At 35.7% G+C, this 26,962-nt stretch overlaps 1 protein-coding gene across 1 annotated transcript in view; it reads left to right on the top strand.

Moving 5' to 3' along the window:
* The first annotated feature begins 850 nt into the window (after positions 1 to 850).
* LOC128993496 (protein shuttle craft) overlaps positions 851 to 26,962 on the top strand; it is a 44,627-nt gene continuing 18,515 nt past the window's right edge. Inside the window, exons 1-10 of the mRNA XM_054417444.1 lie at positions 851 to 960; positions 2,374 to 2,797; positions 6,840 to 7,145; positions 18,526 to 18,634; positions 19,411 to 19,499; positions 20,439 to 20,615; positions 22,971 to 23,098; positions 23,846 to 23,955; positions 24,760 to 24,923; positions 25,152 to 25,445. Of these exons, the coding sequence (XP_054273419.1) occupies positions 2,428 to 2,797; positions 6,840 to 7,145; positions 18,526 to 18,634; positions 19,411 to 19,499; positions 20,439 to 20,615; positions 22,971 to 23,098; positions 23,846 to 23,955; positions 24,760 to 24,923; positions 25,152 to 25,445 (1,747 nt within the window). The 5' untranslated portion in view covers positions 851 to 960; positions 2,374 to 2,427. The remainder of the gene's footprint in view (positions 961 to 2,373; positions 2,798 to 6,839; positions 7,146 to 18,525; positions 18,635 to 19,410; positions 19,500 to 20,438; positions 20,616 to 22,970; positions 23,099 to 23,845; positions 23,956 to 24,759; positions 24,924 to 25,151; positions 25,446 to 26,962) is intronic.

Raw genomic sequence — 26,962 nt, 5'->3', positions numbered from 1 at the left:
CCTTGTGCTTTATGTATTGTTAATGCATACGCTACTTTGAGTGGAAAACACAAGATACGTTGGTTTTTTTTTTTTAACTTGCGCTTTGGATAACAATAGGTATTTCGCCTTCATTCATAGGTAACAGCTAATTCATGTTGAAATTGATTAGCTAACTGCCTATCATTATCAACTTCTTCCGCCACTGCTTCATCTGGTTCTTCTTGTTCACGACGCCACTCTCTTACAATATTTGCATTATTGGTGCGACGACCAATATTACGACGTGGCCTTTGAGGCATGCTCAAAACAAATATAGCAAAACTGTTACATTCCAACTTTAACCAAGGCCCCACTAGAAAAATGTTTTTCTAGTGGGGCCTTGCTTTAACCTAGAATGAAAGTAAACATTGAAATGTAAACAAAACAGTTACAAACATTAACATATGTTTATCTTATTTAAATGAAACGAGATAAACCCTTATGTCATAAACCCAATATAATTTTTCTTTCAACTTACATTAAAATAACAAGCGAAATTGCGTGACCCGTAAAATAAAATCCAGAAGGAAATTTGCAAATATTATTTTACCAAAACATTGTGTTCAGTATTCTTTAGCTGTTGGCCAAATTTCATATCAATTGGTCAAGCCATTACATTCTGATGCCCTTTCAAAGAAGTTACAAAGTGAGGGAAAGTGAGCCTCAATAAAACATACTCCTTCCACCATGGATTGGACTAGTTATTTCTTTCGCAACCGAACCGAACCCGAACGAACAGAACACTGCGAAGAAGACTGAACAGTGAACACTGGACTGGACTGACTGAACACGAACACTGAGGGAGGACTGAGGAGGAGGAGGAGAACACTGAACAGTCGACACTTCTCGACATCCATACAAACCAAACTTATTTCCAAACAGCTTTAAAATTAGTTGATAAAATTTGTACTTTCATCTACATTTTTGTATAGTCAAAAGGTAAGTCAAATAATCTAATGAAATAGTTTTATAACACGATTTTCCTAATGACTTCAGATTCAAAGCATATCAATAAGCTATTTGAGGTTAGAAACCAATTTTTATATTTTACACTTGCTCTCTTTCGTAATAGGCCTAGTATTTCATTTCAACAAACGTTGAGGTTCACGACGAGTTTAAACATGCTATCTCAACATATTTTGCTAGATATTTAGCAATTTCTGTATCTGAAACATGCTGGAATGCCAACATATAATAGGTCTAGGCACTGATTGATTGTGTCTTTAGTTGGGATAGGACTGCTTGTATTGTAATAAGGTCTATGTTACTAGCCTATAGCCTACTACTGCAGCTTTTCGACATTGTTTCAATTCAACTAGGCCTAGGCTACTAGCCTATCACATCACACATACATTTCGCCCTCAAGTTAGGTAAACTTACCCTTTTTCTTTGTGAAGACCAAAAAGGATTTGCAGCAAATCATCTAAGCAGCCAAAGAATTCTCAGATGGTCCATTTTTGTTAGCCAAATATTTTACCTGGCTTGGTTTTTTGTAAAATAATAAGTCAAAACTTTCTCAATCATTAGTGTAGGCCTAAGTTATAACTCCAAAATGGCTAACATTTATGGTTAAACACACAGTTAACACGTTGAGTGCGTCACCGAGAACCGGTGGCGAAACTTGCACGCAGGCCAGCCTGGTCACTGGTGGCCAGGTCCCACTGAAATGAATCAGTCATTGTGGTGCGTCTTGAGGATTAGACGGGAGTTAAAATTGGTGGTCATTCATTGTCAGTTCTTATCAAGGATGTTTTTAATGAAAGTTAAAATTAACTTAGGCCTAGATATTAAGTTAACTGTGCTAGGGAAGTAATTAGAGTGGTTTTCAGGTTACCAATCTTAACCCTTCAAGACGGTTTGACGAGACCCTCTCGTATTCAAATTGAAGTTTATTGTTAGTAAAACACAATGTTTGTTCGTTCATTTTAGCCTCGAAATGTGCATTGTGTCGTGAGTTTGTGTGAAATGTGTTATAGTTATTATATACAGTGTTGGAGTGTCAGGTTATAGGCCTAGTAGTTATAGGTTATTTTGCTTTAGGGAGTAGTCAGATTTGATAGGGTAATTTAATTTGTGAGATAAATGGTAAGTTCTGGCCAAATAGAACGTTGGCTAGATTATAACCTAGGCCTATTAGGTCCGGGGAAAATGATGAGTAAGAAATGGACTTTGCCCAACAGAAGGTTGGCCTAGTAAAAAACTTCCGTGGCAGGGTCCTGTACGCATACAAAATCCGCCTTGAAGGGTTTATAGGGCTCTCCGGAACATACTCAGTAGTTACTGACTAAGGAAGTTAATCTTATGACCATAGTTCATGTTTCTACCTAAACCTGTTACCTAATTTTTTTTCAGGCAGCATCAGTAGATTTACTTCACAGGGGGTCTCCCCAACCCCCAAAGATCCCCATGGCTAACTGGGGTAGGAATTACGGCTCAAACAGAAATCAAAATTCCTACCAAAACTATCAACATGGGAGACCGTATGAGCACTATGCTAACTATGGTGCCCAACAGCAGAATTACTCCACCAATAGTGTTCACCAATCATTTGGCCAAAATTCGCTGAGCTTTTCACCCAACGGTGTTGGTCCTACCATTTTACCATCAACCCAAAACTTGTTCCCATATACAGTTCAGAGATACCAACCTTCCGTGTACAACAACGTTGAAATCAGCAGTGAGATATTGGCGAGAGCGGCCAACTCTCAGCTAACTCCCACAGCCGGAGAGTTCATACCTAGTTCCGTTTACCAGCAATCTTCTAACACGCCAGCAGGTGAGTAAAATTTTAACAAACTTGATCTATTTTGAGATTTGTCATTAAACTGATGAATAGTTATAATAATATATAGCCTATTTTAATGGTTTGTTTTGAATATAAGTTGTTATGCATCTAGATTTCTTATGTAGGCCCTAAGTTACAAATCATATCAAATTTCCCCCCTCAAGCCTAGATACTTTAGATCATCTGATAAAATACCGGTACTTTCAATGTCACTGAACATTGCTAAATAGTTTTACTCTTACTTCCCTAACCAGGGTTGGTACGGTCAGGGAAAACATAGAAAAGTAAGGGTATTTTGTTGGTCTGGAAAAGTAAGGGAAATGTCAGGGAGTTATGAAAAAATTCTAGAATTTCTCCTGAAAGACTACCTTTTTACAGATATGCTACGTTTTGCTCTAAACAGGTTTTTGTCAGGGTGATGACTAATGGCAAAAAGAACAACATAAGCACTGATGAACATTTTTATATTGATATTTAGTTATCAGTACGGGGGAGGAATCAATATAGGCCTATATAGTTTGAAACAACTTTTGTATTTGGGAGTGATTAAACAAGTTAAATAGCCTATTTACATTTTTTATTTTTTTATTTCTTGATTATGATTAGTTGATATTGACTAACGGTATGGAAAAAGTATAATATCAGTCTGGAAAACCTGGAAAAGTCAGGGAATTTTATTTATCAAATTTAGTACCAACCCTGCAACCGCTCAAGCCTCACTATACATGATCACACTAACTTGCTGATCGTCCTGAACCCGCACCAACTGCAACTAATATACTACCCATACCACAATGATGATTATGACAATACCATACACACACACTAAAGGCTACGATAGATCACATAATCGTAATTCTCAGCTCTCTCCTGTTCTCCTGTTCTGTTGTTTCTCCTGTTTTATTATGATTACTCAGCATATATGTCAAAGTTCTGACACAATCCAAATTAGAAAAAAAATCTTACGCCTAAGCTATGAATTAGAGCAGCCACAGTAGGCTGTAGGCGTACTGCAAATTCATGAAACAATACACAGTACACTAGGATTTGATAAAAAATAGGATGCAATGTAATTTAGGCCTACAAACAAAAGGGTGTGCAGCTGGTTTGCAAGTAAGGCCTACAGTCACAATTAATTATTAACTGTCATCCATCAAAGAGACTTTTTGTTGAGTGGATTTAAGCTGGATTCTCTTAGTAACTGTATTGCACTCTATTTATGATTTTGTTAGCAGGATTATAAAAGTTATCCCACCAGGCCTAAATATATTTGTTTGAACGATTTACTATCAAGAATAATTTATGAGTACTGGTAGCCTATTTCTTAGAGGAGATTTTATCTTTCATTCTTTACAATTGGTATAAGCCTATACTAACATTTTTTGTAAGCGAATTTTTCAAAATAAAGTTTTGACCGATCATTTGAAAACATTTAAATATGTCACATGGATTTAAAGTACCTAATAAAGTTCAAAACATTTGGTTATCTAAATATATAAAAGGCAAAGCCCTCACTGACTGACTCACTCACTCACTCACTCACTCATCACTAATTCTCCCACTTCCCATTTACCTAGGAGGCCGAAATTCGGTACACCGATTCTTTGGGCACTAAATAGGAAAACTAAGTAGTTTTTATTCTGATCAGGCTTTCGGGCTCCGCCCCAGTGGCTCTGGAGTTTCCCATGTTAACCTTATGATTTTTCATATTTAGGCCTAAGTTAAAAGGAATTTCTTAACAGCTGTTTCAATTAAACAAGTTTGTTCTGTTCTATGATGTTCAATAGCATTAAAGTTACAAGGATTACCAACAGGGTGCAGCACTTTATTTTTTTTATTATTTATGACAACAGCTAATTTGCAACCAAAACGTGAGTGAGCGTAGCGAACGAACTTCAACCTGGAGGCGAGTTAGCGTAGCGAACAAGCTAACATGAAGGCAAGTGAGCGCAGCGAACGAGCTCCAACCTAAAGGTGAGTGAGCGTTGCAAACGAACTTCAACCAGGACATGATTGAACCATGCAAACGAGCTTACTAATGAAGTTAAACGGGGCAAATCCTGCGGGCAGGCACGGCCCTAGGGACTTTGCCGCCCTGGGCGAGATCGGGACTGCCGCCCCTTTCTCTAAACACTATTTTTAAGCGTTTAGGAATTGAAATCTGGTGTTAATACTTAATACAATTTTGTGCAATTTTGTAACACTTTAACACTGAATATTTTGATTAATATGTTAACGGGACTTGGCCTAATAAAAAAAAAATATTTCAAAGGCGAGTAATAAAATCACTTAACTTTGTTGTTCCATTGCCACACCTAACGCCATCAAATCTTTCATTTCGGGGCGAAAAACCCGATCAGTTTACTTTGTTTCGACATAAAATAACACTCATGAGACACAACGGAATACGAAAATCATAAAAACTCACTGGCACAATAATTAACACCAGACGACAGATCAAGCGTAGTATGGGTGACGGGGTAGAGGAGGAGGGTGTCGATAGGCGGTTGAACGCGGAACGTCCTGTGACTCAGGTCTGTTTGGCGCGCAAATATCCAACCCCACCACTGCTACTGGCTACCGGCATGTAGTTTATCTGTTACCATTTATTCATCGATAATGAAAGTATACGTACAAACAAACAAGCTTAGTACAATAGGCATGACATTTGATTTATTTTATTGCTCACGTTAAAACGATTAATTTCAGGTAGGTGTAAAAGGTGAAGTGGTGGTGGTAGGGGGAGGGGTGGATAGGCTAAGGCTGTTGACCTTCCGTGACTTGTGCCTGTACTCTGTTTTGTGCGCAAAAACCATACTACTTTCACTGGCATTGCAGTTTATTTACGATTTATTGATATTGAAAGTATACTTTCGAAAAACAAGCTTAATACAATAATAGAAGTAAAATTAAAAAGGTTCACTATTTCATTGCATACGTTAAAACATTATTTTTTAAATGTTATTACAATTTTTTTACCCATTATAGGTTGAAGGGGGGATATATCCCCCTGATCCCCCCCCCCCCCCCGTATCTATGCCACTGTCCCGCCTAATTGTTTACTCCTGGGCTCCACCCTTTTCTTGAGCGATTGCCGAATTATGGTGTCTCCCTTAACTCTAACTTAATTATGTACTAAGGGTTCTAAGTGTAAATTGCACATTTTAAAATTATTTTCATTTCATAAGGTGGTTTATGTTTACAGTTGCAGATATCAATTATTTTTTTTGGTTTTTGTTTAAAATCTGACCTAAGAGTCGGCAGGACTTTCGGCCATCTTGGATTTCCCCCAAAACGGCAATGTTATTAATTGTTGAAGCAAATTACGACATTGTTTATTAAGATAAAAAGTTGCAAAATATTTTTGCAACTCCTCTCTCTTGGAGGGAAGGGAAGCCCATGCTACCAAAATAATCAATAATAAAGTAAACAAAACGTCGTGGGAGGGGGCAGAGAGAGAGAGAGAGAGAGGAATACGTCGAGGTCAATCCCAACCGCTGCAATGTTACTTTGACGCTGTCACTCGTCCTGGGTAACGTCGTAACGTGGTGGCGACAGTTGTTCGATACACAAGCCGAGTGGTTGGTTTTTATATTTGGGCTTAAATTATAATTTTAAATCGATGTTTGAATTGCCGTTTATCTTCTTAGGCTTGTTCTTTGCGTAAAATGTAATTATAGATAATTGTACTCTTCACATTCACTTAATGAATTTATTATTTTATTCGTATTAAAAATTTACTGTTCCCTAAAATTTGTTTGTTGCCCTGGCTCTGCAGCCCCAGTTCCACCGCCCCAGCTTCCCCGCCACGGCTCCGCCGCGGCCACCCCGGCTCCGCCGCCCCGGCCCCACCGCCCCGGCCCCGCCGGCCCTGCCTGCGGGTACAGCTAGTTATAATATAAATGCAACTAACAAAAATACTGATACCGTATCTGTTCTCAATTGTACTAATGTAATATCTAACTATTTTAATCTATTGTCGCCACCATCATTGCATGTTACATGAAAGATCCATAAACATTTTTGTTTTCAGATCCTCAACAGCATAATCAAACTAGTAGACCAAGCAATTACAGCAATGGAAATACCAATAGTAATAAAAACAATAGGACCTCTAGATCAAACGGATTTGCTGGTGAAAGTAGTTCGTCCAGTAATGGTACTAAAGATGCATCACATTTTCAAAAAAAGCCAACAAACAAAGGGAAAAACTACAATGGTGATAACAGAAACCGGCAAGTGAATATTGAGCAATCTAAAGCCGAAGGGCGGAAAAAGTTACTCGCTGAAGCGGCAGGGTTTTCGGCTCAGCAGAAAGACGCTTCAGGTCCATCTAGAGGTAAGATACAAAACATTTTTTAAAATAGGATAAAAGATTGAAAATACTCCACTGTAGCAAACCTGCAAACTAGGCAAATTTACTCTACCTGCCAATTAGAATCGTCTAAAACATCTATCCGTGTTGATTGTCTATATTTGATATTTCAGCCTAATCAAAGGGTTTACCATGCCATATCTAATTCCGTAAGACCAAAATTTTACAATGAAATTGTGAGCGAACGGGAGGCCGTAGAAAGCTGGGAGAGGTCTCATTTTAAAGGTCTGGGCATGAAATTTTGGGGGAAATTATTCATTTTTTTTTAATTATGCACCAAATGGTTGTTACGGAATAAAATAATTCACATTTAAATAGTTAAACTTCCCATATTTTATGTCATTTTATTTAGTAACTAGTGTACATGTTGCTCGAAATCGAGCAATTGCAAAGAAGTAAAGTAGTTACAGTATTTAAAAACAAATAATTAACTTATTTAAAAGCAAATAAAAGTCATAATTTCCGATGAGTTTAATAGACTCAGCTCATAGATTACGTGACTAACAGTTACATATAAGGGTCGGTTTCACAAAATGGGACAATTTCATTCCCTGTAAGTTATATCAACAATAAAATAATAATATTCAACTAAAATGTATGTTTTTATTTCTATACCTACCTTTATTATAACATCCAAATAATTTAAGGTACCTTTTTTAATTTAAGACATCGTTCTAATGGCACATAACCTTCAAAATACAAGGTCGCTCACTGTCCCCAACCGCTGTGCTGAGCAGACGAACATCAACAAAACATAAATAACTTTGGAAATGTCAGCTGTTTGATAGCTAGACGATTACAACAAGACAGTTTTAAAGAAACTCCAAAGACATTACAACGAAAACTTATAAAGAATTGTACTTTTGCCGTCTTTGATCCCTGTCCCCCAGAATCGTTTCACCAAAGACTACTAAAGTTGAACGTCACCAAAAAAAAATCCGCTAGGTGGTTTCGGCGGGAATCGGTCTTCTATGTTACTAAATGAGTGTTACAAGTTGTGGTTGATTAATTATGTGTAAAGTTTCGTCAATTTCACCAAATAATAACAAATAAAGAGGTAAGTCACTATGCGTACCTTAATTAGGTGACAAGTCGTTCACGCTAACATTAATTAAAATATGTTTGCAAATCCAACAAGTTATACAATTAACGATTAACAAAGATGCTCTTTACCCACCTCAAAAGTAGGTTTGCCGCGAGGCTCAGACAGAGTAGCTATCCTAGGCTATATGGGAAATCTACAAGTCGCTCACGGACAAGTCGCTCACGTGAACGACCAGGTAAAACGTGAGCGACTTGTACAATTCAGCACTTGTAAAGACAATAATATAATAATAACATAATAATATGCATAATATATACATAATAAGTCCATTTTAACAGCTAAATGATTCTTTAGCTTTATTTTGCTTATTCAAAAAAATTAATTACGTCCTTTGAGCATAATGTCTATTTTGAATTACTTTACTGTTTGAGCTAAAATAAACATTAAATTGTATTTCATTCTAAGGCAGTCTATTTATTTTTTCAAATAGCCTAGGCTACTAAATTCATAAACTAAAACGTTCAAAAGAATATTTTATTGTGGTAGTATTGGTACTTTATAAATTTATTTCGTCATCCATTGCTTTTAAAACCCATTTCATTTGGGTTTTTTTATATATATATGTTTATCTATGAATACTAAAAAGTAGTACCATTGACTATACACGACCGTAGTGTATAGTCAATGGTACTATGTGCGGTAATATGTATTATAGTATAATACATATTATCTTATTTAAATTATTATTTTATTTTACTATGTTATATCCAAAAATAATAATTAATGTGACAAAATTATTAAGGACGAAATAAGTATAGAAAATAAAAACCATAATTGAGAAATCAGAGTGATAGTTTTTTTTTTTTTTTTTTACAGACGCTTTAACTTATTCGGAGTGAAATGGCCCGCTCAAAAAAGCTTTCAGATAAAGAAAAATATGAACACCAAAAAAAACTAGCCCGTGAGCGGCAACGAAGAAGGAAAGCAAAAATGACAGATGAAGAATTAGAAGCAAAGAGGAAGTATGATCGAGAAAGAAGAGCTCGACTAAGAGCCGAAAAAAAAATCAAATCAGTAAAAGACATGACCTCTAGAGAACACAGACAAATGAAAAAGTATTGGCGGGAAAGGAATAAAGTACGAGCTTTAAAAAAAAAGCGCTTAAAGAAGCATTGGAAAATACGCCACCCCCATCACCGGCTGAACCTTCCCCTCAGAGGCTGAGGGGAAGAAGGAAAGTCCGAAGAGAAAGAGCAAAAGTTTATAGAACTGTAAAAAAGCAAAAAAAAAGAAATTGAAAGTCTAAAGAAGAGATTAGAAAGATATAAGAAAAGACTTAGAAGGGAACAGGAACGAAATGTTAATCCAAGTTCACCTTCGCCTAGGAAACAGGTGAAGGAACTTCTCGGAACCCAGAGGGTCTCACCTGCAGTCAAGAGAAATTTATTGTTTGGATTCGCTTTGAGAAAACAAGTCAAAAGCCAACAAAAAGAGGTAGCTGGATCCAAGAAAAAATTGCAGTTTTTACGGAAGTATCTGGGCAACAAAGTGTTGAAGAAATACAGGATACAACGACATTTCCGTGACATACTACCTTACAAAAGCAATAAAGTATTGAATGATTCTGGCTCATTGGAAGAATATTCCAGGAAGAAGAAGGACAGTATAAGAAAAAAACTCAGTACTGAACTAGAACTATTTTATGAAGATGATAGAGTCAGCCGCATGTGTCCCGGAAAAAAAGATTTTGTACGCAAAGGATCAATAAAGAAGCAACGCCGTGTACTGTTACACCCACTTAGAGAACTTCATAAAATGTTCAAAAACGAAATTAACTGCAACATTTCGTTCACAACCTTTGTTAGAGCCAGACCTTTTTGGGTGTCTCTGCCTAAAAAGTGTGACAGGGAGACATGCCTTTGCATGAAACATGCAAACATGGAGCTGCTGGTTTCTGCTCTAAAGCAGCATAAACTCATTAAAGAAAAGTCCCCAAAAGAAGTTTTGAGGTCTGTCGTCTGTGCTGAAGCTGAAGAAAGTTGTATGATAGGTAAATGTGCTCATTGCAATAAGAAAAAAGTCTTCTTTTCATATGAACAAGATTTCAAGTTAAAATATTATAAATGGAAAATAATCAGTGAAGAAAAGGTCATTAAGGGGAACAAAAAGGTAGTCAAGAGAACAAAGAAAGTTAAAATAATGAAGATGGTTTCGAAACTTGAAGCTGAATTTGTTCATGAATTAGCTACATTTAAAAAGCATGTTCATTATTCTAGACACCAGATTAGTACCGTGAAATCGAAAGTTGAAACAATGAAGTCAAATGAGTTGATATTTCGAATCGATTTTTCGGAAAATTATGTAGCTAAGCTGGCTCAAGAAGTTCAATCATACCATTTTGGTGCCTCGAAGCGCCAGTTATGCCTTAACACGGGTGTTCGATACTCCAAAACAGATGAAGGTGTCACCGATGCTTTCTGCTTTGCCAGTGTATCGGATAATGCCGACCACCAAGCCCATGCAGTCTGGGCACACATGCAACCCATCTTAGAAAAATCGGCCCAAGAATTTCCCAACACCACTGAAATCCATATAGTTTCTGATAGCCCGTCGAACCAATATAGGAACAGATACAACATACATTTGTTCAAAGAGATGTTGCCCCACATTTTCCCGAAGGTAAAATATATGACATGGAATTTCACAGAGGCCGGGCACGGAAAAGGCCCTATGGATGGTGTAGGGGGGACTTTAAAGAGGCTTGCGGACCACAAGGTATCATATGGGGCTGACATAACGTGCGCCCATGACTTTATTGAAGCTGTAGGAGATTGTCAGATCTTCATTATTGAAGTGCCACCCGAAGACGTTCAGATATATAAAGACAAACTTGTGCGCTTGAAAATTGATCCGATTAAAGGAATAATGAAAGTTCACCAGTTTGTGTATTTTGAAGGACAAATTTACGATGCTCGTGAGTTATCATGTTTTCAATGCCTTCCTCCCCAGATCTGTCGCCATTATAGCGTAAAACTTAATAGTAAAGAAAAGGTTCGACGTGCAAAATCTGGTCCTTCATCTAAATCATATCCAAAAAAAGTCAAACTGTCCGTGGATGCAATCTACACTTCCTCAGAAAATGAAGACGAAAATTGGAGTGATGAAGATTCTTCTTCGTGTGTTCTTCAGAAAGCAGATTGTAACATTTCTTCTGATAACTTGCAGTCTGGTGATTGTGTGTTGGTCAAATATAACGTCGGCCAAGATCAAAAAAAGAAATCCAATGTAAAGCAGTACGTTGGAATTTGTCAAGGCAACATGTCGGACGATCTAATAGAGGTGATGTTCTTAAGAAAATGTGCTAAAGACAACAACCTCTACTTTGTGAATGAAAACGACAAAGCTTCTGTCCACAAATCGGAAATATTTCAAAAGTTGAATCCGAAAATTATTTCTAAGGGCACCAGGGTTTTTTATAAGTTAATGAATTTAAATGTAACAAGCTAAACTAAAGGTTTTCCTGAACAAGACTACAGTTTCGGTATTATCTCTTTTGATGCCCATTTATTATTGTTGTTCTATATTACCCTTATCATGTTGCTATTGTTATTGTTATGTTGTTGTTGTTGTGTCAATTTGCATTTGTATTATGCCATACCTTGTTTTACAAGTTAGTTTGCTTATTATGTGTTTTTTTCAGTTTTTTGGCGACAATCTCTGATGTATGAGTGATTATTTTATTAATTAGCCCCCCATAACATTTTTATAATTAATTAAAAAGGTAGAAAGTTAAAATAATGAAGATGGTTTCGAAACTTGAAGCTGAATTTGATCATTGTTGGTACTTCATTTTTATATATGTTAGTTTTATATTTGTAATAATGTCTTCTTTTATTTCGTTGTCTTTGGTTATTTTCGTTTGCGTAATAAACGATGTTCTTTGACTGATTGTTGAGTGTTCATTCTATTCTCCACTCTCCACACAAAATGTCTGTAGGTCTGAAAGTTAAAACATGCAGCAACGATTTCTTATTTTGTTTACTTATTACTATAAACACAATTTATTGGTTATGCACACTTAAGGACGGGAAAAGGAAAAATAAAACACAAATAATCAGTTAAAACGGCAGTTCTCTTCTGTTTATAGTCTTGCTGAATGTTAATCTGGCAGAGGTCACAAGTCGTTCACGCCAATGACAAGTCGTTCACACCAAGAACAAGGTCGTTCACGCTTACATATATAGCCATATTTCATTTTTGAAATAACTCTAATGGTTATTTTGGATGTCTGTGATAGTAAAACCTTGCACCGTAACCTATTATGGTAGTTGCAAGTAATAACTTTGAAGTTTATGGTAATTAATGGGACTTTTAGAAAGTGTTTCATAATATTACTTTGAAGTTGTCATGATAAATTGCACAATATTCGCTATTTTAAGAAATAATTCAAATTATGTTCAATATATCAGTGGATTAGGTGTTTGTAGTTATATTAAAATTATATTTTGAGGTTATGTTTAAAATTATTGTATTTTATGGCACTCCGAAATAGCGTGAGCGACTTGTACTTTTGAGTGACATGGAGGAACAAAAGTTCTTATTTCCTAAAAACAAAAAAATATTCAGTTCTGCTGCTTTTGCATAGTGATCATAGGATCATTATTCATTGTTTAGGCTAAAAAAGAAAATTTTTTCTTAAAGTTAATTTTAATTTTTTGTCATGGTGGATATTATCCCATTTTGTGAAACCGACCCATAATCAACATTTCTAGTAAATATTTGATCATTTTTCAAAAGCTGATCTGGTTTTTTAGTGTATTCTACATATCTTTCCCACTTATAGCCGCATTAGGTGGTCCAGGTTGATCTTCGTCAATGATAATGTAGTCTGCATAGTACTACCCGTTGTCGCTAGTATGTTTACAAATTTCAGTAATTTTTTATAGCGATGACATTTTGTTTACATTACTTAAGAACTGCCTGTTTTTCTGCATAACCTCTCTGTCATAATTTTATTTGCTTCAATTGGCATTAATTTGGCTACCTAGTTACTGTTATAACGTAAGTTATATTTACCTGAAAAAAATGCAGAATTGAAAGGCCAAATGTCGTTCAGATGGTTTTTTGTTTCCCTTAAATGTGAATAATGCAAATCCTTCAGTGAAAGTTTTATTAAGGTTTCTTGGATGTAGTCATATTATTTTAAAATCACTTGACTTTTATTAAAACATATATTTAAATGTCCTTGCCGTACCAGTTTAAGTCAGCCCTAGAGTGTTTTCCTTTGCCGATCATCATAAAGTTAAGTCAGTGTTTACTACAAAATAGTAACACTTTGGCTAACATCCCTGTTCATTGTTTGTGGGAATCTTCATCTTGTAAGTGCTCTTCATTATTTAGGATGATAACGATAGTAAATGTTTTTTTTTAATCTCTATTTTTTCTACTTGGTGGTGTTCTATGACTCCTATGTTTCCATGGTAAATAATCGGTTCTTTCAATTATTGCTCAAAAATTCAGTGCCCTGTCAATTAATTTTTCTTTTTTGGTAAAATATATCAAATTGCCCAGGCTTTCTCGATTTTTTACATTGGAATAAAGTACGAATGTAAATTAAAGTAGCAAATATTTAATTTCAACCAAATCAGTAAATGTAACCTATGCGTTTCGTTGAATTGGAAAATAAATAACAGCAATTAAATTATACAGCTGATCAAAATGTAAACAATTATGTTCTTCATAAGGATAACATGGGAACTTTCAAAGCCACTGGGGCAGAGCCCAAGGGGCTTTTTCGGAAATGTAAGGCCAGTTTGCAAATCTACGCGACACGCTCTTTCCAATGAGACGTCAATGGATAAAATCGGTTAAGAAATGGCGAAGGAGTTCAACCGACAAAGTTTCATGTAGCGTATTAATTATATAGATAGTGTAAACACAGCTGTGATTATATAAATTGAAAAAATTATAGGCTAACCACACCTGTGCATTATTGTGTAGGTATTGTAAAATTGTTAGTGAAGTAGTAAACAGCACAAAGTGAAAATCTATATATTTAATACACAGTTGTAACACTGTTTTCTCAGTAATTACTGGACCGATTTACAAGATTTATGTCTCAAATTAAAGGGGATAGTGTGTAGATTTGCCGAACTTCCTTGGAATTTACGTTTTTTCTAAGGGCTACGACCTACAGCCCTTTTAAGGTCGAGTCAATACAATTCTTATTGAAGAATATAATACACAGTTTATAAATTATTCGTCAGCTGTTTAATGTTTGTCAGACATTTGTTATTATTTTTATAACCTCACTTTCAGTGTGCAATTATTAAACTTGGAGTTTCTGTTTATAAACACACGATTTTGATCAAGGAAAGTGTATTTGTTAACTTATTTTTGAAATGTGTTAGTTTTCCTGTAAAGTGATCTGAAGGAAAGTGGTGATTGAGTTTAAGTTTGAGTATGAAATGTGAAATGATACGCATAGTAGGGAACGGAAACTTATTGTTTTGATCAATATAATTTATTCTCTACGGCCACCAGAATAATCATGGGGAAATCCGCTTGCAAGTTGTACATGTAATTGCTAATGAGTGGGAAACATACAAACATTTTATAGTAGGTGACGAATCTTACTCAAGTCAAGATCAGTACGTTCAGTGGTACCAAACTTTACCTTCTCGAGATGGCGAGTACGCTGGGATACGTGGAACTACAATATATCAGTGAATTTTTTTCAAGTACACAGGGAAGTTCCTTGAGAAACTGTGACTTACCATTCGGTTCTGGCGAAGAAGTATGTGACTTGATGTTTAATGGCAATGTTGACTCGGGTCATTATAGCGTTATAAAACTTTATCATTATCCCCAGGGTGTGAAAAGTACAAAAAGAAAAAAAAGGTAATCATTAACCGGGCGTTAAGAGACATACCGAACGAAACAAAATATATAGAACCATCGAACTAAAAAGGTAAAGAGCAGTGTTGGTGTTAAATGTTCTCTGGAAGTCCCTACAAAAAAATACCAACTCTTTTGAATTGAGGTCGTTAGATTGGATTTGTCACTACTTTAAATCTATGAATTTCGAGTCAGAACAGACTAACTGGGACACAAAAATGTTTTAGTTTTCCTGCAAAGTGATCCGAAGGAAACCGGTAATTGAGTTTAAGTTTGAGTATGGAATGTGAAATATTACCCATAGTAGGGGACGGAAACTTATTGTTTTGATCATTATAATTTATTCTCTATAGCCATTAGAACAATCCGCTTGCAAGTTGTACAGATTATTGCTAATGATTGGTAAACATACAAACATTTTATCGTAAGTGATTAATCTTACTCAAGATCAGTGTTCGACGTCCAAATTTTACCTTCTCAAGATGGCGAGTACGCTGGGATATTTGGAACTACAATTTATCAGTGAACTATACCCTAACTATATTTTTTCGAGTATGCCTACACAGGGAAGTTGCTTGAGAAACTGTGGCTTACGATTTCGGTTCTGGCGAATAAGTATCTGACTTGATGTTTAATGGCAAAGTTGTCTCGGGTCATTATAGCGTTATAAAACTTTATCATTAACCCCAGGATGTGAAAAGTACAAAAAAAAAAGAAAAGGTAATCATTAACCGGGCGTAAAGAAAGAGACATACAGAACGAAAAAATACATGTGGAGAACCATCGAACTAAAAAGGTAAAGAGCAGTGATGGTGTTAAATGTGCTCTGGAAGTCCCTTCTAAAAAATACCAATTTGTTTTAATTGGGGTCGTTAGATTGGATTTGTCAGTACTGCAAATCTATGAATTTTGAGTCAGAACAGACTAACTGGGACACAAATATTTTTTCCTTATGTTGTCACAAGGGGAAGGTAAAATGAACTCCTTATCAACATTTTGAGTTTATGGAAGATCTTATCAACAGGGACTATAAAAAAAGTATTAAGGGTCAAAAGAGACAAAAAAACTATTTGAGTAAAATATAATACAAATCTGCATTTGAAATGGCAGATTTGTTCCATGAACAATAGATTCCATGAGTTCTAAGTCTCACTTGAATCAACATCTTTCTGGTAGTGGTAGTTTAAATAGTTTTAAAATCCACAACTCCTTTTCCATCAAATTGAACCGTTAATACCCTCTAACATTGAACAAAGTATGACCAAATTTATATATACGACGTAAACACGGCATTTACTCACAGTATGGGTCAAAGATTCGTGTAATGCGACCAACTGTTGATGCGTGATTTACATGTAGGCTAAGTGACTATCTTTATTCCATACAACAAATGTAATGAAAAAAACGACGAATATAGGACTATACTTGAACAAATTATCTAAATATCCAAAATATCTGCTTATTAGGTTATCATCAGTGTCCAGTTCGTACCGGTATACTATTTATTTTTCAACTGATTCTCGAATTATAAAACATTCATTTGGTTAAAATAATATATCGGTTATTTGATTAACATAAAATAGTTTATACAGGCAAACTATCAGTTCTATTTCATGTAAAAAATTAAACAACCCCTAAATAAAATACAAAGATAAACAGTATTTGTTAATTATTATTTCATTTATTGCTGACAATATTCCCGTGGCGGAGCACGGGCGGTTAACTAGTTAGATTAAAAGTATAAAATATTTTGAACATACAATTTTATACTTTTAAACTTAATACATTACAATGGATTGTTCTTTTGCACAGTAATAATGTATAATGCCGGAAGACCACCATGCAGAGGTAGGCCACCACGCATAGGTTTTGTTCCTCGAAATGAGAACAACAGGAACTGTTGAGGAACTGCTGAACAATGAGATTTGGCCCGATATTAATGAAAGAAGAATAAATGAGCATCGGATGAACATGAATTTATTCCTGTGTATAGATTACCACTTTTAAATTAGATTGAATTATTACACAGCGTAGGACCAATGAACGATGGTTGCATTCGTTGTGGTGCATTGTGCAATTTGATTTGCTGAAATTGTGGCGCAAGGCTGAACCTTCACAAAAGTTGGAATTTATTTGAAAAACCCAGTGTCTACCCATGGTCGACTTTAAGTTGCTTTTAGCCGGGTAAAGCAGCCAGATAATGTTAAAATAGTACATGAACCAATAAAGACCAAGGAATCGATCAAAATGGATACTATACAACAAATGTTGTTTTCAGAGAGATTTTTTTTATAGAATTAGTATTTTACAATTTGGATGATGGCATTATTTCTAAGTATGTGTTTTTCTAAGTGTATTTGTCTATATTTAAAGAAATCTAGATATAGATCTAATTAATAGTCATGAAAATTGATATTGGAAAATGTTCCTTAGCTGTATTATGACACACAGCATGTCCATTTTTTATTTTAAACAGAGCAGACATCAAAATGCATTATGCAGACCTAATAACTATTATACATAGTATAATATACGAAAATGTTGAATGATAATTCAAGGTAGGGTAACCCATTAGACTAAAAATTTGTACAAAATAATTACTAGAATATAGGGGTTATTGCCTCTACAAGCCACTAGTTGTTATACAGGGTGTCCCGGAACTCTCTACCAATATTTTAGGGCATTACTCCTGGGTAAGAAACATACCTAAATATCATATTTAAATTGTCCGAAAGTCCTTAGTTACTCACACAGCCGCCATTTTGTTTTTTTTTTTCAGTTAGGCCTATTATTTTTTTTCTAAAGAATGGTTAAACATACGAAAAGGAAACTTTGCACAAACAAATATGACAACTATACAAAGCTACAAAAAAATTATGACGATTTTTCAAATTCATAAAACAGAATGGCGGCTGTTTAAAATTTTGTTTCTTAAATAACTCAAAAACCGTTGATTTTACAAAATTCTAAACGGCCGCCATTTTCTTTTATGAATTTGAAAAATCGTCATAATTTTTTTGTGGCTTCGTCTAGTGTTCATAAATGTTTTTGCAAAGTTTCTATTTCGTATGTTCAACCATTCTTTAGAAAAAAATAATAACTGAAAAAAACAAAATGGCGGCTGTGTGAGTAACTAAGGACTTCCGGACAATTTAAATATTATATTAGGTATGTTTCTTACCCAGGAGCAATGCCCTAAAATATTGGTAGAGAGTTCCGGGACACCCTGTATATTACCGTATGTATTTGAATTTATTTTAATACCTATTGATTTTGTATTAGGCTTATATACTTTTTCCTCTTGATATAAGTTGGGTCCAACTGAAATACTTATTTTCTGTTTTCTGTTACTCCTTTTAACTTGTACAAAAATCACCATGTACAATGTGACGAACATTTCAGCAACCACAAGTAACTCAAATGAACCTTCAAAATGGCGTCCTCGAGGTTCTGGAGATAACAAGACGTATTACAACGGGGACTCCAAGGTTTTCTCACGATCTAGTAAAGTGTAAGTTCTTTTCTGAACTATTTAGTGTTAAAAATAATCTACGTGTAAGACCTATTAGAAAGCATTTTAGATTTATATGGTTGGAGCTCTATTGCATTTTAAGGATTAAAGAAAGTATATGATTCTTCAGAGATTCGTCGCAAGGTTTTTAGAACATTTTCCATATTGGGAATAAACGTTTTTTAAGCATTGGATACCAGAACTCAGTTATATTTTCAAAATAAATCTTACTGTTCGTACAGTAATCATTCAATACTAATAAGTTAACTCATTTATTGAAAGATTTCTTTTTAATTAATTTAGTCTTTATTTTACATATCTAAAATTTAATTTTAACCTAATGTACTTATTTACCTGCCGTTTTCACTAGGATTTACTTAATTACTAGATTAGAAACTAGATGGACTATCTCTTAGAAAAATTACATCTTGTAAAACAAATAGATTTGACTTTTTAAAGCAGAACTAAAATTGGGTATGTAAATGAAGCTATTCTAATACCCAACTGGCTACAATATAGTAACCATATTGTAGCCAGTCATTAAGCTACATAACTTACTTTGCGACTTGTGACTGCTTTATTACAAATAAGAGTATAGTCAGTTTGGTTCAACGATTCAATTGGTGTTTGAACCACTACTTGTGTTTCACTCCCAAATTAGCTCACCGTTTTCAGTTCTACTGTACCTTAATTGGAATAAATTTAAAAAATTAGGGTTCTATAAAGGATAAATCCAGTAGCATTTAAGGGATAGCCTAAACCTGTTTTGTTTGTAGGCAAGATCGTCACCAGCCTCGGTCTTCTCCATCGGGCCGTGTAGGGCCATCTCCTCGAAGAGAACGGAACTCTTCAGGCACAAAAGGAGGTAAAGTAATTTTTGTTGTTATCTAATCCCACCATACGATAAAGTTTAAATCTGTACTATTATCACATATGAACTGTAAAATTCGGTCATGGTTTGGTTGTGTTGCTAGTCTAGTGGTTAGCGTCTCGGACTTCGGTGCGGGAGGGACGGGTTCAATCTCCGGCACATCCACAAAACATTTATTCTCTTGTGACTCTCTTGTGAAATGCCACTGGCGTTGAAAGAAAAAAAAAACAATGTCACATCGTGTTTAAGTTTAAGAACTCCACCGAACTCCCTCCACACTTATACATATTTTCTGTTCTATTATTTTACTTTCATTAACATCTATCGGACTTCCGCATTTGATGACTTAAGCCAAGAAATCTAATCGCAATTCACACTTGGCAGGAGTATCAATTTTAATTCATGTAACTTTCTGCTATGAAATGGGTAATTGTTCCACTGGAGTAGAAACTGTCTGGAATATTGGTGGAGGATGCAAATGTACACTGTGCTGGGTCCAGATTTGAGCTTGCTCAGCTGTGACTAAATGGGGACCATAATTTACGGATAATTCATGTATATTTTATTTTGTGTTAATGAACTAATCCAGTTTGCTCTCGGGATGTATAGACTGGCTGGGTAGCTGAGTGGTTATAGTGCTCGCCTAGTAATCAAAAGGTTGCCGGTTCGATCCTTAGAAAAGTCATCAGCTTTTTGATAGTTCGAAACTGGACCCAGCTATTCCTGATCATTGGGCTTTAAATAAATGATCCTGATTAATGAAACCGCTGATCTTAGTCGGTAACAAAGCTACACAAGTCATCACACACCATTCTACACTCATCCTTCACTCATATTTGGGTCAAAATACGCACCTAGGTGGCGTCCCCATCTCAATGATTCATAATTGATAAAATATATTTCCTTGTACTATTGACACTGAACATGTTATAGTGGACGAAGCCGTATCTCAGAGAGAGAGGTTGACTGAGCAGCTGAACCGTGGAGTGCTGGAGTGTCTGGTGTGTTGTGAGATGGTGAGACAACAAGATCACACCTGGTCCTGCAACAACTGCTATCATGTCCTGCATCTGCGTTGCATCATCAAATGGGCCAACACTTCCAAAGCAGGTAATACACGAGTCTGTATGAATACTAGGGGTCCGTGGGCCAGAGTTTTTTACTTTGGGTTGAGTCGAGTCAACCATTTTGGCCACAGCAAAATCAAACATTATCTGCGGTCACAGCAAAATCGTGAAAGTCCTCTGCAATCTTAACAAATTTGAGAACATCTACAACAGTCCTTGGAAAATTGTGAGAATATCTTTTGCTTTCAAGGTGAAACTTAAAATGTCCCCAAAGTTACAGTGAAATCATTTAGTCAGCTCATTGAGGAATTAAGAACATCTGTAGGGTGGAATCTTGAAGATCTTCTGCAGTCTTGGCAATATTGTTAACGTCTTCTGCGGTCACGACAAAATCAAGAACATCATCTGTGGTCACAGTGAAATTATAGTGAATGTGTGCTGCGGTAACAGCAACATATTTCCTCAACACAGCAAAATCGAGAATATCTGCAGTCATTGCAAAATCTAGATAATTTTTTTTGTCACGGCAAAATCTTGATAATCTTTTGTAGTCACGGCAAAATCGTGAATGTCTTTGCAAGACATCTTTTCCCAGCTATGGTGTTTTCATTATTTTCTCTCACCAATATTGCAGTAAAGCTATGAATATCAACTGCGATCACTATCAATTTTGGATCGCTTATCATTGCAGAAGTTTTCTGCGATCTCTTAAACCAAAGCTTGACCCGAACTGATCCATTTGAATCAAGAATCAAGAATTTTTATTCATCGTTAACGCTATGTACAACACATGCAATGGATGAACGTCATAATAGTAGCCTAAAGCTTACGGGCAATAAGGCTAAATAAATATAAACAATAAAATATAAACAAGTGCAGTGTACATGCAAAAAGTATCACAGTCATCTTTGGTTGGTCAACCTGACCTGAAAATACTAGGGACCCTAATGGTTACTGTTTGTGATTGCCAAAGTACCTTGTTGTACCAGAATTAACACAGAATATTTTTAATAGGTAGGCTGATAGCATCTTGATATGCTTGTTCATTTTTTTTTTTTAATATTCCGGATTTTGATTATTAAGAATGAATGTTGCTTTCTTATAGTTAAGAGCTTTAAGATTAAATGTGAGTTTTGGAGTCATATTTGCATTTTTTAGAGTAATCCTTTCTTAAATCAACTCTATGAAACTGTATATCTTAACCCTCCAAGTGTCTCTAGTTTTGGTCTTAATGTTCGCCCATTTATTGCGCAATCGCAGGGTTTTATTAAAATGTATCTTAGAAACTTAAAAACAATGTAAAGTATACTGTTTTATATATAATTTTGTTTGGAAAATTATGGGCTTCAATGTAACATATAAAACATTACAAAAAAAATTTTCAACAATTTTTGTGGGGTTAACATTTCTTAAAAATTATAAAATAAATGAAAAAAATTTATGTTTGCGCTCAATAAATTGTTATAATTTATGGGTCTACAAATATTTAATAATAGCCACTTTGTTCAGAATGTTATGAGGATTCCAAAAATATAATAATATAAGGAAGTAGGTTTGCAAATAAATAAGTTATGGACAAAAAACGGATTTTGGTACATAGCTTTTAGCTAAGAATGCATAGCCTAACCATAGCTAGGAATCTGGCTGATAATTTACATCAATATCACTACCTACTTCTTCAGGATCAACAACCAGCCCTTCAAAATCACTTAAATCTTCTTATAATGCACCATGTATATCACTACTTTTGATTTTTAACACTAAAACAATGATAAACGTAATAAAACACATCAGTCATCGGTGCGAGATTAACCAAGCTGTTTACAAATACTTACGTCAGCTGTCTGCTACAATATTTTCAGAACTAAAATGAAAAGCGTATAGAAACAAACATCAGGAGAAAGCTCTGAATCTGCTGAAAAAAACTATACCTAACTCGATCCAGTTCAATCCGATTCAGTCAGTCCCAGAGCCATCGCCGTAAACAGTGTTTGTGAGTCGCAAAAGTGACACATAACACTACAGCGGATGTGTTATGAGTCGCTTTTACGACACATAACACTCGGAGGGTTAATAGAAAAATTATCTAATTTTTCTTCTTGATAGGACAAAAGGGAGACCTCCTTTTGTTTTTGGATTGGAATAAATTGTCTAGTCTTGTTGTTATTTCATTGGCTATTATTTGTTTGTTAATCATTGGCTATTATTTGTTTGTTAATCATTGTGTGTTGCTTGTTTTAACTCTCACACTTCGAAATTGAAGATTTTAGCAGCTTAATTTCAGCAAATTGGAATAACTTAAGGTAATAACCTTTTTTATTCAGTTGTTTTCGCTACCATTGGTTAATGTTTCTCCATAATTACCGTATCTAAAAACTGATAAAATTGTTTTAACTAGATAACGGATGGAGATGTCCAGCGTGTCAGAACGTGACGGTAGCAATGCCTAAAGAATATTTGTGTTTCTGTGGAAAACTGGTCAACCCTGACTGGAATCGCAACGACACTGCTCATTCATGTGGGGAGGTAAGTGGTTGAACTTAGCTTATTATTCACTTTATGTTTCATAGTATCTTTTGAAAATATACTCCTAACATTAATAACTGTTTTGATTTAACTTAGCGACTTTTTGAGGTAAGTAGGCTTTAGTCTTATCTGGGTAACTTTTTTTAGAATTCATCGTTTGAATATACATTGTACTAAAATTATTTGTCTTAACCTAGTCCTCTTTCTAAACATTTTATGATGGTACTGGTAGCAAAAGTTAATCTTGTGGGTACCTGAAACCTATGAATGTTTTCAATGGCTTATACTGCACCTAGTTGTATTTACTGTTTAACACCCTGTTCTACCATTGTGTTTGTAAAATTGAATTGCTAACCATGTTTTTACACATTGCGGTACAAAATATTAACATTAAACCTTATTGATTTTCTACCAAGATCCGAGATAAAAGAATGTGTATACTGTACCATCTGAAAAAGTTCTGTAGGCCTACCCCAGACTCTTGACTCCTTTTGACCCCAACTGGAGCATAGGGCTTTGACTGTTCCTCTCCACCTCGACTGTTGGTTGCCTCCCTATTTATCTCTTCCCAGGTTTTACTTATCTTGTTTGTTGTTGGTTTATTAAAAAAATTTGATTTTTCCTGAAATAACCCTTGGTTTGTAAATCCAAACCTCTCTGAAATTAGCTTGATAAAACGTTTTATCTTTATCATGATATGAAAGCGGTTGGAGTTATATTATAGTTTACAATATTATTGCTTCGCAGGTTTGCAACCGTCCGAAGGTGTTAGCCAGTCAGTTCTACAGCTGTGTACATCGCTGCACAGTGCTGTGTCATCCGGGTCCGTGTCCTCCTTGCATGGCCTTAGTTACCAGGTGAGTGACGATAACCTCAGAATAAACCTTGTAACAGATAATAGGCTAGGCGAGCTATGTTGAAGACCTTGTAAGCTATTATGTGAACTTACAGTGTTTTGTACTCAGTAGCTGATTGGGTTAATACATATAGGCCACCGTGGTTGGTTGGGAAAAGGGTCGACTAAGGCTGGGGACGCTAGACGGTTGGATGAGCAGTGGACTCCTAGTTAACCTGTCTTTGTGTACTACTTGGTGACTACTTGGGCCCTGTTGAGTTGTTTTTCTAGGTTAGGTAGCAGATTAGATACAGAGCAGATTAGTATTTCTTTGTGTAATTTAACAAATTGTCAGTACAAAATAATTTTACTGTCTTGTTACTATGAGCTTCAATTGTAATCAGTTTCATAGTTATAGATATTGATGAAACTCCTCACCATGTAAATTGGTGTAGCCTACTGCAAAAATATCTTGAGTTTATAAAGAATTTTAATTTTAATCGTAATACTATATTTTGGTTGTACAATAGTATGCATTATCTCCCCATATGGTGGTGAAATTGTGAACTCCTTACCCAGTCATAGTGGCGGAATCGTGAACATCAACCGTGGTAACAACAAAATTGCGAACGTGATCCGGTTACGTTAAATTAACAGATTTTGCTACTCAAAAAAGCAAATAGACATGGAGTTTCCATGTCTATCAACAGACAGACACCTATAAATTAACAAGTCTTGTGTTAGAAGGCGTTCAATTTCAATCACAATTAAAACCGTATGATGTACCTTTTATAATTTATTGTAATCTTATCCATATTGTGTACAGGAAGTGTGGGTGTGGAGCCAGCAGTCAGTCTGTACAGTGTGGCCAGACCCAGCCTCTAGTGTGTGGATCTGTGTGTGGCAAGGCACTGTCGTGTGGCAGACACAATTGTACCCAGCAATGCCATGTAGGGGAGTGTGAACCATGCGAGGTCATCATCAAACAAGGTATTGACTCTTAAGACTATTCTTTGTTCAAAGTTTATGATGTGTAAAGAATTTATGTAGACATTTCTTTGACAACACTTAGGAAAAATGAGATTTGACAAGTCTTGGCATGTGTACATATATGATTAATTTATCACAACACTATTTATCTACCTCTAATCCAACACCATCACTTAGTTTTGAATGATTGAGAATGTGCAGTAATTATGTTTATGTCCACTGTTCCAGTCTGCTATTGTGGCAAGGAGCAAAGGGAGGTGTTGTGTGATGGCAGTCAGGCCGAGGGCGAGCAGTTTGTGTGTGAAGCGCTGTGCGGCCAGCAGCTGTCATGCGGCCACCACACGTGTAGCCAGAAGTGTCACGCGGGGCCATGCGACACGTGTGTACGCGACCCATCACTTGTGCTCACCTGCTTCTGTGGCAAGACTCCGCTAGGGGAGGGTCAGCAGAGAACTTCGTGTCTCGATGAGATCCCGACCTGCGGACAGGTCTGCGAGAAACCACTGACATGTGGCCAGCCGAGTATGTATAGTAGGAAGTTAAAACTTATTTAAAATACAAATAGATTGTCCTTTTAGGAGAGTTGTGTATAAATGTTTTTGGACAAACAATTAAATGTAATGCGTAAGACTGTTAAAACAAAAGCACCACAGAAAAGGTGCAGAGGAAATATCCAATGGTACACTTAAATGGTGCGTAGCACTAGTGTTAGTGTCTAATGCAAAGTCCAATATTGCCCCCCCCCCCCTAGCTCTTATGTACTACAACTCTACGGTAGAGAACCCCTCTACACTGTGAGGGTTTCTCACAGTGCTCGCCATTCAGGCTCTTCCTTGCTCGTCACAACTATATTTCTGGCACAACATACTAGAGCTAAGAGCGTGTGGTCGTTCCATAAGCATGTTTCCTCCGTACCTTACCTCTCTGTGAAAGCACTTGATTCACCTTTTCACTTAAAAGTGATTGGAGATCGATGGTGACATATTTTTGCATGTCGTATTGGTGGGAGGATAGCAGAAAATATTATTGTATTTGAGTTTGCAATTGAGATTACTGAAATGTATTGCCTAGAATTGTTCTGGAAATAAATAGTAGGCTCAGAAGTGTGCTTAAATTAGTAACCAAAAGAGGTTGTTATTAAACAATGTGTCCAGTAATACACAAATTTAGCTTAGAGAGGAAAAATATATCATATTGTTGAGTTTCTAATCCTTCATTCACCAACCAACCAATTTATATATCTTTTGACCACCCATAGTTATTTTTCAATCCACTCTGATTAAGATTTAACATTTTAGTAGCTTATTTAACACGTTCGCTACCGAGCGACGCACATTTAGTGACGTGCGTATCGATACAGATATCGATACAAGGACCTCAAAATATCTATATTTTGTATCGATACGTGGGAGTGTATTGATATGCCTGTATCGATACACCTATAGCCAATATCGTATCGAATATCGTATTGTTTATTTATGAATATAAATCTTATTTTTATGGTAAGAAATTTGTCTTCCCATCTTCCTCCCCTCAAAGGTAGTAGTGGAAATTTGATATTTTACCCTAGCATCTTCAAAAACACTGATAAAACATGTATTTTCAGCTATGTTTTGCAAAAAACCTCAAAACTAGGGCACGGCTGCCTTTAACTCCAGGCCGCAGCCTTCGAACTGGCAACGTCGCAAGTGGTGTTGTAACAGCTGTTTTTGTTTGGAAGTAGCTAATGGTATTTGTGTATTTACGAAAGATTGGTTACTGGACTATGACAATATTGACTCCGCTTAAAAATGTACAGTTATAGATTTTAATTCATATTGTTTTGGGTTTCAATTCTGTATGTTTTATTTTCAATATTTTAATAAATTTATGTTCATAAATTTAAATTTAAATCATTAAAGTGCGAATTAATGAGCTGATGTCACCTGTCTGTCATGTTATCTTATGGGATGTCTGTCAGTCACTGAACAACATACCACTTGCGATGTTGCCAATTCTACCAGGCCGCGGCCTGTAGTTAAAGGCGGCCGTGCCTAGGG

The sequence above is a fragment of the Macrosteles quadrilineatus genome, unplaced genomic scaffold (assembly GCF_028750875.1).
Source record: "Macrosteles quadrilineatus isolate MER2022 unplaced genomic scaffold, UCM_ALF_1.0 Scaffold_4__1_contigs__length_99947679, whole genome shotgun sequence".
Taxonomy (NCBI): Eukaryota; Metazoa; Arthropoda; class Insecta; order Hemiptera; family Cicadellidae; genus Macrosteles; species Macrosteles quadrilineatus.
The sequence above is the reverse complement of the archived record's forward strand: the minus strand, read 5'-3'. Positions and strand labels throughout refer to the sequence as shown.